The sequence below is a fragment of the Babylonia areolata genome, chromosome 3 (genome assembly GCF_041734735.1).
Source record: "Babylonia areolata isolate BAREFJ2019XMU chromosome 3, ASM4173473v1, whole genome shotgun sequence".
NCBI classification, from domain to species: domain Eukaryota; kingdom Metazoa; phylum Mollusca; class Gastropoda; order Neogastropoda; family Buccinidae; genus Babylonia; species Babylonia areolata.
The window spans coordinates 49041755-49057759 of NC_134878.1; the positions used below are offsets into that span (position 1 = coordinate 49041755).

The window sequence follows — 16005 nt, forward strand, 5'->3', positions numbered from 1 at the left end:
CTGTATTCACCAACTATTTACAAGGAAAAAAGCTTTTGTTTTTGAGCTTTCTGCTGTGGTGTCCAAAAAAAAAAAAGTAGCTATATAGAGAGGTAGAGTAAACATCTCCCCACACCTATTTCTACACTGACAGGAGCAGCAGAGGAAAGGGGTGATTGCAGCCAGCGCCGGGAACCACGCTCTGGCCCTGTCGTATCACGGGCAGTCCCTGGGGATCCCCGTCACCGTGGTCATGCCCATCATAGCGCCGCTCATGAAGGTGGAGTCGTGCCGGCATCATCAAGCCACCGTCATCATCAAGGGCAACGACATAGGGGAGGTGAGTGGGTAGCAGCGGTGCTGTTGGTTTGTTGGACAACAGCGTAACAGTGTACTACAGTGGTGTGTATGGTAGTCAGTCGTGTCCCTCTATGACCATAAGAACAACAGAGGAAGCAACTGCTGTCCCAACTATCTGGGCCATAATTTGATTTTTTGTGGAGAGTGTCTTGCCCAAGTTACATCCCCACTCTCTCGGCCAAGAGGGTTTTAGGACAGTCGGTGTTGGAATGGTTCCCAAAGGCCAACTAGCCCCCAAGGCTTTAGCACTAAGAGTCAGTGCAATCTTGCCTCCTAGTTTGAGAGCGATAGTCCTTCACAAAAGACTAAGCTGTAAATGACTTCCCATTGGGATGAAGAAAGTGGTACAATCTAACAATGCATTGATAATAAATTGTGACATTGAACATGATAAGCTTCTCTTACAGCAGGCTTACCAGGCTTTACAATAAAATCAAAACAGAGTGGAAGTCTAAGATACGCCAAACATAAAAGAAGTTCAGCTTACCAGTCACTTTTCACAGATTCATCCTGATAAAAGAGATGTTCAGTCATTTGTTCTTTTTGATCAGAAAATGGTGTGCAACATATGGCTTTCAGTAACGGTGCATATGGAAAAAAAGTGGTCTGGTATCTAATAAGAGAAGTTAAAAAACAACAACAATGAATCAGCAAATAAATCTGAAACCATTACATCGTTGAAGTCACATTTGGCGAAGATCTGAACACAGTTGAGTAATTTATGATCATCCTTTCTTTTTCAGATTCTCTTTTTGACTTTCTGCATTCATTATCAGTTGTTTCGCTTGTCAGTTTAATGACTTCTCTTTTATGAAGTCCTTTAAGTAATTTCCTGTAATTGTATTTAGAAATTTTTTTCAAATTTCACCCTCATTTCACCCTCATTTGCCCAGTTTCCCCCAACCCTCCATTCATTTACATCTCCCACCCTTCTAACCGATAATACTCAAATGTATTCATAAATGCTTTAACAAAATGTCTTCCATCACAGATATGTGTGACGGGACATTAAACAAAATTCCTCCCTCCTTTCATATTCTGTTTCTAGTTTACACTTTTGTTATTGCCACCTCCACCCTCCCTCCACAAAATAAAGAAAAAAGTAGTTGCTTATTTAGTAGACTGACTCAGGGATAGCATGTTTCTGCATCATTACAAAAAAAGAAAAAAAGAAAAGAAAAAAGAATTGGTCAGATGTGTGTCATTTATATCTTTAGTTCCTTGCCTTCAGATCGTGATATGTACTGATGTGGTTTTCATTTTCAGTCAAAGAAGTATGCACTGAGAATCGCCAAGAAGCAAGGACTTACATACATCAATGGGTATGTTGCGTATTGGACACATTAATCCAGTTTTTTTTGTTTTGTCATGTTTGATTATCTTGGTCATAGAATATAGTTCAGCATGTGCTTTCTCAAAGGGGAGGGAGATGTAAAGTGTGCAGTTGTTTTTTTTGTTGAATTTTGCTTAATGTTCATGAATCAGTGTGTAGGTGTAACTATTCACATATACATTTTGTTTTGTAGATATATCTTGTTTTAAAAATATGTGTATGGTTTAATAATATAATAACATAATGTTGTTTAAAAGAAAGAACAAAATAAGTGCTGGAAATGAGAATGTGTGTGTGTGCATGTGTTCATGTATGTGTGCATGTGTGTGTTTGCGTCTGTGTGTGTGTGTGTTTTTCCAGTTATGACCACCCCAACATCCTGTGTGTGTTTTTCCAGTTATGACCACCCCAACATCCTGTGTGTGTTTTTCCAGTTATGACCACCCCAACATCCTTGCAGGCCAGGGCACAATGGGTCTGGAGATACTGTCGCAGGTGCCGGACATGGATGCCTGCATCATCCCTGTCGGGGGCGGGGGCCTGATTGCTGGAGTAGCTCTGGCCATCAAAAGTCTGAAACCCAGTGTACAGATCTATGTAAGTTTTTTAAAATATTTTTTCTTATCTGTATTTTTGTCTCACTGGTGAAGAAAGAAGCAGCCATAATAAGAAAGATTAATCATTCCCTTCAGTCAAGAAGAAAAAGCACACACATTATATGCACACAAGCACGTCCCATGCAGACACACATGACTGTAGCAGGACAGTAGAGTCTCCCTTATGATTGCAAATTCAGAATCATGAAACTTTTTTTTCTTCTTTCGGATAGTTGATGTTGAGAGAGAGCGGTATAACAAACTATGTTTTCAGCTACAACAGATGAAATGCTATTATTATTATTGTATCTGTCATTTGCGTGCAGGGAAGTAATATCTTTTAATTTGCATAGTGTACAAACCTTCAGAGAGGGAAAAAGACACCGAGAGAAAATGTAAGAGTCAACGTGAATTGTTTGATATTGCATGAAACTGTGGAAACTTCTTAAATTTTTTTTTTTTTTGTGGAATCAGAGGTGTGCCGCTGAACCATGACCTATTTTTGTTTTTAGGGTGTGAAATCAGAAAAGTGTGTCGCTAAACCTTAACCCATTTTTCTGCCTTTAGGGTGCGGAATCGGAGAAGTGTGCCACGAAACCATGACCTATTTTTCTGCCATGAGGGTTTGGAATCAGAAGTGTGCTGCTAAACTGGGACCCATTTTCTGTTTTTAGGGTGTGGAATCAGAGAAGTGTGCAAGTTTTTCAGCATCACTGCAAGCAGGTCACCCCATGTACACAAAGAGCCAATCCACTTTGGCCGACGGTATGTACTGAGCATCTTTTGTTGTGCCTTTCCTTTGGTGTAGCTTTCCCACAGTGATTTGTTTGTGTGATGTGTGTGTGTGTGTGTGTCTGTGTGTCTGTGTGTGTCTGTCTGTGTGTGTCAGCCAGATTGCAAATAACAAGCCCTAATAGCGCATGTTGATAAAACATTTAATCAAGAAAAGATTTTTTGTTTTCTCGAAACATACACAACATAAATTGTGGCTTAGCACACTCATGAATACTGAGAACTGAAAGAATAAAAAATATAACTGACAACAAGGAAGCCCAGGAAATCTGAAGAAATTCAATAAAATCGGTAAATAAACTGTACAGAATCATCTATGGTAGGGTCTGACTTTCTTTTCAGCTGCAGCTGATTTTCACATTACGATATTGAAAACCTTATATCTTTTTAACATCTGATCCAAAATCCTTGCTGTTTTGCGAGAAACGATAACTTAAATCATAGTAATTTAAAAGAAGCAGTACAGTTATGGTACAGAATCATGCATAGTCAAAGTAAATAGGAATATATATATATGATGACTGCATAGTTCACAATGTAAACTGTCAAATGGTCCAGGGTCACACACGCACATGTGCATATACACACATGCAGACACACATGCATGCATGCACATACTCTCACTCTCACTCATTCACCTGCTAGTACAGTGCCTTCATTTTCTGACAAATAATCAAAATAATTTATCAGTAAGTAAAGAAAGTAACACATTCTTCTTCATCTGAGGGCTGCAACTCCCACGTTCACTTGTATGTACACAAGTGGACTTTTATGTGTATAACCATTTTTACCTTGCCATGTAGGCAGCCATACTCCATTTTCAGGGATGGGCATGCTAGGTATGTTCTTGTTTCCATAACTCACCAAACACTGACATGGATTACAGGATCTTTCTTGTGCGTATTTGATCTGCTTGCATATACACATGAAGGGGGTTCAGGCACGCGCAAGTCTGCACATATGTTGACCTGGGAGATTGGAAAAATCTCCACCCATTACTCACCAGGCACTGTTACCGAGATTCGAACCTGGGACCTTCAGATTGAAAGTCCAACGCTTTAACCATTTGGCAATTACGCCTGTCGAAAGTACAGATAAAATAAAACTTAAAACAATAATCAAATAATATATACACATAATGCGAAGCATGCATATCTGTTAATGCCCTCCATCCACACACACATATCACACACACACACACATACACTTAAATAGATGAATGAATAAATGAATACATAAAATAAATCTAAATACTTGTTGTACTTTCAACCTTTAGAAGCCAGTCTCCAGGCACCTAAGGGTAATCCATTTACACATTTCCTAACCAAACAAATCACAGCTTCACGCGCCCCCCCCCACCCCCCGCCCCCCAATCCCCCTGCCCCCCACTGCCCCCATCCTCTGACTTTGAGTGACGGCTGCCAGGGGTGTCAGTTGACCAGCGCGTTGTCCAGTTTGCTTTTTTGTACTCTCTCCCCTTGCGACAGTCACATGCTCTGCATGCTGCTTTTTTCTTCTTCAACAGTTTAACCCCTAGGCTGGCTATATGACGAGATAACTCGTCATCGAAATATTCTGACTTTTCCCTGCTTTGCATTCAGTTCGTTGACAAAAATGCTGGTAGCTTTAGCTTGGGGAATCTTTCTAGATTCTGTTCATAGCTAGAAACACCATCTGCATCATAAGGCAGTCCTTTATTTGAATGTTTTGGTTGGGTTACTGGCCGCAGTCTTTGCCTGGCTCCTCTCCTCGCTTGCTCAACAAAATGTCGGACTGACTCCGTGCTCAAGACATGCGCTCTTGGCGAACTAAATCAACCAAGATTACTTTCTTTAGCTGATGCTGAGAAAGAATTGGAGCATAAATTTGAAGGAGAAGACAGTGGTGAACATTTATAGGATGATTTGACAGAAAATAAAGGGAGCAATCAAGAGAGTGGCCAAGATACGACTATCAGTGAGTGATGCCGGCTGTTCAGCTCTAGCAGATGACAGGTCACCGAATTTTTAGCAGGACACCGTATGAGCTATTTCCTTGGCACTCAGCCAACGCAGTCTGATGAGAACTGGATGAAGTGACCCTGTGAGAGGGGTGAAGAGGAGGGGGGTGGAGACTGAGGGGGCGTGGCCTCACATCCATATTATCACTTGCTAAAGTCACAATGCATCTATTTCTTTTTCAGTTTTTTTTTATATTGTGGTTGTTCTAGTATGATTTTGTGTGTGCAGATATCCATTTGTCCAGAAAATGATATTTTTGTGCAAATTACCTGACTAATGTTTGTAATGAACAAGTTGAAAATGTGACAAAAAACAAAACACTGATTTCAAAACAACAGCATGTCACTTAAAATATATAAAATGGGAAAACATCATGTGTTTTGTATTCTTTATTCATTTCCCTTTCAGAAAATATATACTTTTATGGGTCTTTCTCCAATAACAAAGAGCACAGAATTTTTTGAAAATTTATACCCGTTTTTTGTGAAAAAACCCTGGCAAATAGATTTCACTTAAATCTTATTTTCCTGGCAGCGAAAGGGTTAACTGACACTCAAAGTCAAACTGGAATCAAGATGACTTGGCTTGACACACCTATGAATGAGTGGCACAGGCTTATCAATTACTGTCACTGTCCTTGAACCATAGCTGGAATGTTCCTCGTCCCAATATGGGTCAGTGCCAGCTAACAGTCCCAGATGCTCAAGACTGTTTCATTTGTCATTGTACGGTGTGCCCTACCACTCGAAGTCCTTGGCTCTGCCATGCTTGAGAAAAATCAGCCAGAAATTGATGCCAAAAAACGATGACAGAAAAGTGCAGAATGGCTTCATTTACAAGGTCAAGATGGCAGATATGTAAAGTTGAGGAATCATGTGATTATCACATGATGTGTCGATGTTGGCTAATTCAAAACAAAAAAGTGATGGCAAGTGACATTAACTACTCTGTTTTTCACGGTATTGTGAGATTGGTGGTTGAGGAATCATGTGATTATCACATGATGTGAGGATGTTGGCTCTTTACAAACAAAAGAGTGATGACGAGTGACATCATCTGCTCTATTTTTGTCACATTATTGCGAGATCAGCGGTATACCAAGCACTCATATCTATGTGAAGATGGTGGTGTAAGGGTTAAGTTCCCTCCACACAGGAAAGCAGAATGGTGAGCCGAACCAGGTCAGCCTCATCTTTACTCCTTCCACACACCCTCTGTTCCACCCCCACCCCAGCCCCCTTCTTCCCACCCAAATCCAGCCTGGTTCTATCCTGCTGCCTTCATGAACCTAGCCTATCATACTGTAACCAGCGTGTGTGTGTGTGAATAGAATAGAATAGAATAGAATAGAATAGAATAGAATACTTTTTATTGTCATAAAACCTTAAAGTTTATAAGACACAATGAAACATAAGCATGAGCATATTAAGAAGAGAAACATTCATGAACAAATTTCGCCAGCCTTGGCTGTATTTCTGTTGGAAGGATCAATTCACTAGGCTTTGCATTTGGACGACATATATCGATTAGGAATCTGTGTCTGTAAGTATTGTACTTTACACAATTGTCTAAAAGGTGAATCTCATCTCCTAAACTGTTACAAGTATCACACAGTCTTTGTTCTTTCGGTGTATTTTTATATCTTCCCTCTTCGATTTGTAAGTCATGGGCGCTGATTCGTAACATGGTCAGTGCTTTCCTGTGTTGTGTATTTGCTGTATTCTTTAAATACGGTTCAATTTTATAATTTGTCACAGCGTTCTTGTAAAATGCTAATTTAGATGAACTGTCATGTTTCTGTTTCCAAAATTTTATATATTCATTTTCAAGCTTATTGGATACAGCATGCTTTAACCTTTTAACACTAAAAGTGAACTGATTTTTCCAAACATGATCTAATCCAGTGCTAGTTAATACATTTCTTATGAAAAGTAGCCACTGAACATTTTCATTTGTTTGACGATACATGCAGTTATATGTTGTGTATACAAGTGAATTTTGAGGAAGCTCTAATATGTGTATCCAATAGCCAATAGCTTGACATATTATTTTTAGGCTAATAGAAAATCTTCCTAATTCTCCTAAAATGGGGAGAACCATTGCTCTTTTATGTACACCAAGTAACTGCTTACAAAACTTGACATGAAGTCTTTCATGTGGAAATTTGTTGAAAAGACAATTACTGAATAATTCGAATAAATTAAACGATACATTTCCTGTAACATCATATGGGAACCAAGCTTCTGCTCCATATGTTGAAATAGGCGTTATCAAAGTATCATATAACTGACACATGATATCTATATTCATATTTGTATTACGAAATGTTCTGAGTAGCACATGTAAAGCCTTATTTGCTTGATTTTTAAGATGACCTTGTGCTCGACTTAAGTTGCCATTTCTATGAAATATAACCCCTAAATATTTATATTCTTCTGCTGTTTCAATTATGTCCTCTCCACATTTAAAATGTAGGGGTATTTTAGGGACAGTTTTTGAAAAAACGATTACTTTTGTCTTTTCTCTATTCAAACGTAAGCCCCATTGACTGCAGTAAGAGTGTAAAATGTTAAGCTTTTGTTGCAAGCCGTCTTTAGATAATGATAAAATAACTAAATCATCTGCATATAAAAGACATGGGATTCTAGTAGATGAAGTGTTGTGAATTGTAGTGTGTGTGGAATTTTCTTGAATAAAGACAATGAGAAATTAGTTTCACTTGGGGAAGAAAAAGTGAATGCCAGATTTCTAAAGTTTAACAACCAATTGGTGTTGTTTTCATAATCTTCAGAGTTTGATTTGAGTAAACATAGTCATTGTGATTTTAACAGACCAACTGTCCTCATAAATTAATCACCTGGTTATAAATTGATCATCTGTGTCAGTGTGTCTTTGCTTTTCAGAGCATTGGTCAGTTATGACAGGAAAAAACTAGCTGTGCTTATGAAAGGGTAATGTCAGATTTTGAGATTTAAATCTTTTTGACATTTAATGTTTGGAACATGTTTCTTAAAGTCAACATGTTTAGCTTTTTTCTTTTGTACTTATACATTCCACCAATGTATCATTCACCAATATATCTAGAATGCAATCCATGTGTCACATGATGGTGGACTGAAATAGTGGATCAGGTTTTGGTCATATATCTATTGCTTTCACTTGCTTGATACTGTGTTCAGAATGTCACTTCAGACTGGTGACTTAAATTATAACCATAACATTTTGGTTGCATGCTAAAGAATTTTCTTTCACCGTATTGCACTGTGGATGTGTTTTTACTGCCTAAGATATAGCCAGACAAATATTGGCTTAGGTGTGTTAGCTTCTGAGTCCTTAGCATCTGATTATGGTGCATCAGCCAAAGACAAAGATTGTTTTTCAGGTTTGGCAGTTCCACTAGTGGGCGTCAATGCTTTTGAGACGGCCAAGAATCTTATTGACAAAATGGTCATTGTCAAGTGAGTATATTCACATACTCTTGAATAGTTTGTTATGAAAGTGTCATTTCTGATTTACTTAAACTAATGAAAGTGTCATTTCTGATTTACTTAAACTGATGAACAAGTGTATACACGAACCAATAAACCTGCTTTGTGACTTGAAGGTGCGTACACACTTTAGTGTTCCTGCTTTGCATATACCCATACAAGTGTTTTCAAAAATGTTAGCATGCATGTGCATATACGCACTTGTGCATGCACACACACACACACACACAGACACACAGACACACATAAATACACACTGTACACTTGCACAGTCATGTGCCTCACTAGCATGCATGCAGATATGTAAACTTGAGCACACACACACACATACACACACACACACACGGACACACACACAAACACATGCAAGCAAGATATTTTTGTTGTTGCTAAAATCACGTTAGATAAATAACCAAAACACAGAGAGGCACACAATATGCAACAAAACACACATCACACACCTTACACATCACCGGGCACCGCACACACATGCCTTGCATGTATCTGTGACGAGTGAGTGAGTGTGACACTCCATGCGGTGTTGGTGCAGGGAGGAGAACATTGCCATGTCCATCCTGCGGCTGATAGAGCAGGAGAAGGCGGTGGTGGAGGGGGCGGGGGCCACAGGGCTGGCGGCCATCATTGAGGGACTGGTGCCAGAACTGAAGGGGAAAAAGTGAGCGTGGCATGTTGTAACTTCTTTTTATTGGTAATACGACAATCTGAAGGGTAACTGGTAATATGACAGATTGAAGGGGAAAGAGTGATTGTGCCATGTCATAAGTTCATAAGGTGGTGGAAGGTGAATAAGAAAAGAAAGGGAGTGAGTTCACTCTGGTATTTCTTATTATGTGTATTTGTTTTAACCCCTAGGCTGCCTGCATGACGAGATAACTCGTCACGGCAAGCATGTATGCTTCGCTGCCTGCATGACGAGATAACTCGTCATCGAAATATTCTGACTTTTCCCTGGTTTGCATTCACTTCCTTGGCAAAAATAGTGGTAGCTTTAGCCTGGGGAATCTCTCTAGATTCTATTCATAGCTAGAAACCCCATCTACGTCATGAAGCAGTCCTTTATTTGAACGTTTTGGTTGGGTCACTGTCCAAGTGTTTGCCTGACTTCTCTCCTCGCTCGCTCAACAAAATGTCGGACTGACGCCGTGCTCAAGACATGCGATCGTGACGAACTAAATCAACCATGATTTCTTTCTTTAGCTGATGCTCAGAAAGAATTGAAGAGTAAATTCGAAGGAGAAGATAGAGATGAACATTTATAGGACAAAAAGAACATTTATAGGACAATCTGATAGAAAATAAATGAATAATGGAGAGAGTGGCCACGATGCGACTGTCAGTGAGTGATGCCGGCTGTACAGATGTTAGCAGACGACAGATGACCGAATTAGCAGCAGAGCGATATTCTTGGCACGCAGCCAACGTGGTCTGATGAGAACTGAATCAAGTGACCGTGTGAGAGGGGTGAGGAGGAGGGGGGTGGAGATTGAGGGGGCGTGGCCTCACATCCATCTTATCACTTGGAGAAGTCACAATGTATTGTGTATCTATCTCTTAAAAAAAAATATATATATATATTGTGGTTGTTCTAGTATGATTTTGTGTTTGCAGATATCCATTTGTCCAGAAAATGATATTTTTGTGCAAATTACCTGACTAATGTTTGTAATGAACAAGTTGAAAATGTGACAAAAAACAAAACACTGATTTCAAAACAACAGCATGTCACTAAAAATATATAAAATGGGAAAACAGCATGTGTTTTGTATTCTTTATTCATTTACCTTTCAGAAAATATATACTTTTATGGGTCTTTCTCCAATAACAAAGAGCACAGAATTTTTTGAAAATTTATACCCGTTTTTTGTGAAAAAACCCTGGCAAATAGATTTCACTTAAATCTTATTTTCCTGGCAGCGAAAGGGTTAAATGTGTGTAAATGTTTCATGTTCTCTCTGCAGCTGAAAAACAGTTTTCCATCTTTTTCATGGACAATTAAAGAGGGTAGAGGGCCAGTTTGTTGGATGGTTGAAGGGACATTGGAAAAGGATGAATGAGTTCAATCTGGTGTATCTTATCATGCCTGTTGGTTTTAAATGTGTATGTTTTATGTTCTGCGTGCAGCTGAAAGACACTTTTCAATGTTTTGGACAGTTAAAAATGTATCCTGTGAAGAACGGGCGCAATAGCCGAGTGGTTAAAGCGTTGGACTGTCAATCTGAGGGTCCCGGGTTCGAATCACGGTGACGGCGCCTGGTGGGTAAAGGGTGGAGATTTTTACGATCTCCCAGGTCAACATATGTGCAGACCTGCTAGTGCCTGAACCCCCTTCGTGTGTATATGCAAGCAGAAGATCAAATACACACGTTAAAGATCCTGTAATCCATGTCAGCGTTCGGTGGGTTATGGAAACAAGAACATACTCAGCATGCACCCCCCCGAAAACGGAGTATGGCTGCCTACATGGGGGGGGGGGGTGGTGGTGGTAAAAACAGTCATACACGTAAAAGCCCACTCGTGTGCATACAAGTGAACGCAGAAGAAGAAGAAGTATCCTGTGAAGGAAATAAGAAAAGGAAGAATGAATCCAGTTTGTTATTTATCATGTCTGGTTGTTTCGAATGTATATATTTTATGTTCTAAGTGCAGCTGAAGGATACTTTTCAGTGTTTTGGACTGGAAGGTTAGAAATGTATCCCATGTCTTGTTACAGCACTGCACTGTGTGCAGGGTGGTGGTGGTGCTGTGTGGTGGTAACATCGACACCACAGCGTTGGGGCGTGTGCTGGAGAGGGGTCTGGCTGCAGAGGGTCGCCTGGTTCGTTTCGTGGTGACGGTGTCCGACCGACCTGGAGGGATCGCTGAGCTCACCCGCATGATCGCTGATCTGGGAATAAGGTGAGGAATGGTGGTGAGGACAGTGTTTGTGAGGCATTGAGATGGGGCTGATCCATGACCCTGATTCTATCTTATTTCCGTGGGCTGACCTTTGGTGACACGGGGATAGCTGTCCTGTTTATTCTGTGTTTAATATTATCTATATGTGTTATTTTGTATATGCATGTGCATCAAAAATCCTACTGTACTTGTGCTTGTATTTGATTTCCGATCCATGTTTATATCCATGATGTTTTATGCCCCCAACACTACCTTGCCAGTATTCCTTGTGACTCTGGTACACTTAGTTATAAAGACATTCTATTTTTATTCTAATGGTTAGGAAAATTGCCCCTGTAGGTGAAAAACAAACATCATATCCAATCACGCATACCGTACTGCGACCCATGGGAGCTTACTGAAGCCGGGGTCTTGATTCCTATCCTGTGCAAAATACTGCACCACTCATGCAGAGAAATTGAAGAGCTGCAGTTCCAGAATTTTCTGACCATAAGATGGTAATTTTTTTTAACCACATCCTTGACTCCTGTAGCCTGAGACACAAGTGCCTTTTTGGTAAGATAAAATAGAGTGATTTGGGATTTTCTAGCACATATAGAATAACACAAGCTAAAAAAAAAAAAAAAAAAAAGCAACAACAAAAACCAACAAGCACTGTGGATCGTGCTCATGGTTTGTGAATGTGGCAGTATTGTTAGGAGATGTAGAACTCTTCATTCAGAGGCATGCAAAACATAAGAACGTTTTGAATGCATTGATACATTATTTCCTTTATGATCACTGTTGTTTTTTTGTGTTTTTTTTCAGCATCAAGGACATACTGCATGAAAGAGCATGGCTCAAGTCTGATGTATTTTCAGTTCAAGTAAGAATATTTTTCTTTTTAGTGGATTAATATTTCGACTTGCATGAGAAAACAAAGTGATTCTGCATTAATGCTGTGTGTGTGTGTGTGTGTGTGTGTGTGTGTGTGTGTGTGTGCGTGTGTGTGTGTGTGTGTGTGTGTGTGTGTGTGCATGATAATGTTCATTCAGTGTAGGGCAGGTTTACTTGATAGAATATTGTGTGAAGAACCAGAATCGGTCCTTTGTGAATGGCTGGGTTATGAATGACAGGATGTGAAAATGATTATGTCACAATGGCACGTTTACATTGTGCTATACTATAGTGATACTATAGTGCATTTACGATAGTACATTCATGTAGCGCTATGATATTTACGATAGTACATTTATACAGTGCAATGATACAATAGTACATTTATATAGTGCTTTCAAACCTATCAGAGTGCTTTGCAATAACATATCAGTCAGGCACACAGCACACATGAACACACACACACACACACACACGCACGCACACACACACACATGCACACACACACACACACACATGCACATGCACACACACATGCACACACACATGCACATGCACACACACACACACCCACATGCATGCCGTCACAAACATGCGTGAAAGAAATAATTGTGGGTCCATAGAATACAGATAATGAATGGAGTGCCTTAAAGGTGTGATGATGTGGTGCCCACAGGTGAAGTGTGTCGTGGAGACGCGCGACATGGAGCACAGCAGACAGCTGGAAGGTAAACTTCGGGAAATGTACTCCTCTGTCATATGGGGACCCGGACACCAGTCCTCTGTTGACGTGGACTGAACGGGATGTGCAGGGACAATTTTGAATGCCCGCAACAGTCTGGTCTGATGCAGAGTTTGGCTGAACACTCCAAAAACGGACACTTTGCAAAAGGAAAGATGACTGGGACTTGATGTGCATGAATGTGAAATGTCCCACTTGAATGGTCAGTTGTGTATGGCACAAGTGAATCATGGAAAATCTGATTTTTTTGTGTGTGTTAGGGGGTCCAAACTTTGATTGGCACAAGTGAATGACATGTACATGATTTTCTTGGGGTAGGGGAGAGGTCTAAACTCTGACTGGCACAATTGAATGACATGTAGATCTGATTTTTTTGTGTGTTGGGGAGGGGTCTAAACTCTGACTGGCACAAGTGAATGACATGAAGATCTGATTTTTTTGTGTGTTGGGGAGGGGTCTAAACTCTGACTGGCACAAGCGAATGACATGTAGATCTGATTTTGTGTGTTGGGGAGGGGTCTAAACTCTGACTGGCACAAGCGAATGACATGTAGATCTGATTTTGTGTGTTGGGGAGGGGTCTAAACTCTGACTGGCACAAGTGAATGACATGTAGATCTGATTTTGTGTGTTGGGGAGGGGTCTTAACTCTGACTGGCACAAGTGAATGACATGTAGATATGATTTTTGGGTGTGTTGGGGAGGGGTCTAAACTCTGACTGGCACAAGTGAATGACATGTAGATCTGATTTTTGTGTGTGTTGGGGAGGGGTCTAAACTCTGACTGGCACAAGTGAATTACATGTAGATCTGATTTTGTGTGTGTTAGGAGTCCAAACTTTGATTGGCACAAGTGAATGACATGCAGATGATTTTGGGGGGTGTTTGGAAGGGGTATAAACCTTGAATGACATGAGTATTGTATTGTATTGTATTGTTTTACTCTTGTCACAGCATATTTTTCTGTGTGAAATTTGAGCTGCTCTCCCCAGGGAGAGCACGTTGCTGCACTGAGAGTGCCACCCATTTTTTTTTGTATTATTTTCCTGCTTGCAATGTTATTTGTTTTCCTATTGAAGAGGATTTTTCAACATAAATTTGCCAGGGACAATCCTTTTGTTGTAGGTTGTTTTTTTGTTTACATGAGCAAAGTGTATGCTGCACATAGGACCTTGGTTTATTTTCTCATCCAAATTACTACATTGGCTATGTGGATCTGATTTTTTTTAATTTTTAGGGGAGGGGTCTACACTTTGATGGCACAAATAACATGTACAGATATGATCTTTGGGGTGTGGGGAAGGGTCTAAACTTTGAATGGCAAAAATACTGACACATACAAGATATCCACAATGACCATTCCAAGGTACTTTTATACACATTGAATATGAGAATGTTCAAGTTTGGGAGTACTTTTTTCAAATTACAAATAATAAGTAGATCTAATTTTGTTATTTAAACAAATTGCATAATATTTTATTTACAGATGTCACCAGTTCATGTGAACAGACTATGAATGAATCCTATTAAATCTTGTTCATGATTCCCCTGTGGGGATGCTGGGGATCTTTCAGTATAACAGCAACCCCACCTTCTGGAAATTCTATTATAGAAAATTTCCTATTTTCTATTGCTCTCTTTATTTCTGCCTTTTTTCTTCCTTCTTTGTTGTCTACTTTTTTTGCCTTCCCACTCCATTCCCATTTCTTTTTTCAAGCAAGCCTTGACACTTTTTTTTTGTATTTTCCGCAGTCTATGATGTCCTATCTGCTGTTTTGCTCTGGTGATTAGGTAGTGAAATTTTAAATACTGGGATGGACACTAGCTGTCCAGTCTGTTGTGTTATTTGCTATAATGGCTTTTTAAACATATTTTTTGTTTGAATTTGAAGGTTTAAAAAAAAAAAAAATTATTTTTTATAAATTTTACGTTTTGTAATCTGGGGATGATAAATTACGCGGAAGGGCTGACGTCCTCAGCTTGGCCTAGTCTTATTTGCCCAAAGGAGTTAAATGGTTAGGATAATGTGTCATGAACTGTGTTTTGTAGGCTTGTCTTGGTGATTTTTTTGTTTGTAGATGTGACAATTTTGTGTTGATGCGGTTGAGCATTTGTACGGTTTGACAGTCCTGATATGTCCCTGTGTGGTCGGCTGGACTATGTGCATTGTAACCAGTCTTGTACATGTTGCATGACAGTATTATTTCCCTACTCACCAGACCCAATCCAGTCAGAGTCTGATCATATTTGGTCCAGTATTATGAAGTGAGGGCACACATCGATTGTGACTTCGTTGCATCTGATTTGGATTGATTGTGTTGCATCTCAGTTGGGACATTTGTTGTGTCACATTTGGATCTGGGAATTTGATACATGCACCTAAAATGCTGGGATGACTTGCTGTTGATGTGTGTGCTGATATGATGATGTTAATGATTGCAATGCAGTTGTTTGCTGATAATTATGTGTATAGAAAAACTCACACAAGAGTGCCATTGATACTGTGTGTTTTTTTGTTTCTATGAATTTATCATGGAAGCCACACACTGGAGTGCCAATAACACATGTTTTATGAGTCAGCCCCATGATACGATAATAAATTGTAGGTATGGTGAACTCAATTTGAAGAGCTTTCTTTTTCTCATTTTATTCATTTCTAAAATATGAATAATCAAGAGTTTTAAGCTTGCATTGTTTGGAATTTTGTCACTAACAATATGCAGTGTAACATACGGTTTCCTTTTATCTTCATGTGTTTTACCTACACAGTTCTTCTTCTTTGCATGTTTATTCATCTAGATATATACTTTGGTTTCAAGGAAATAACTCACTTTTGTATTTGAAAGTTAGAAGAGAACTGGGGAAGCACTGAATCATTACTATGGGAGTTTACTTGTTCTAGAATAAACTTCTAATTACTCTC

At 39.5% G+C, this 16005-nt stretch overlaps 1 protein-coding gene across 3 annotated transcripts in view; it reads left to right on the plus strand.

Moving 5' to 3' along the window:
• The window catches only part of LOC143280058 (L-threonine ammonia-lyase-like), a 29291-nt gene extending 13286 nt beyond the window's left edge, over positions 1-16005 (plus strand). For 2 of the 3 annotated variants that reach the window (XM_076584550.1, XM_076584548.1), the window contains exons 5-14: positions 134-319; positions 1606-1661; positions 2107-2269; positions 2943-3033; positions 4337-4360; positions 8443-8518; positions 9099-9224; positions 11297-11464; positions 12272-12329; positions 13017-16005. In XM_076584550.1, the coding sequence (XP_076440665.1) occupies positions 134-319; positions 1606-1661; positions 2107-2269; positions 2943-3033; positions 4337-4360; positions 8443-8518; positions 9099-9224; positions 11297-11464; positions 12272-12329; positions 13017-13139 (1071 nt within the window). In that variant the 3' untranslated portion in view covers positions 13140-16005. The remainder of the gene's footprint in view (positions 1-133; positions 320-1605; positions 1662-2106; positions 2270-2942; positions 3034-4336; positions 4361-8442; positions 8519-9098; positions 9225-11296; positions 11465-12271; positions 12330-13016) is intronic. The other variant, XM_076584549.1, reaches the window with a different exon arrangement.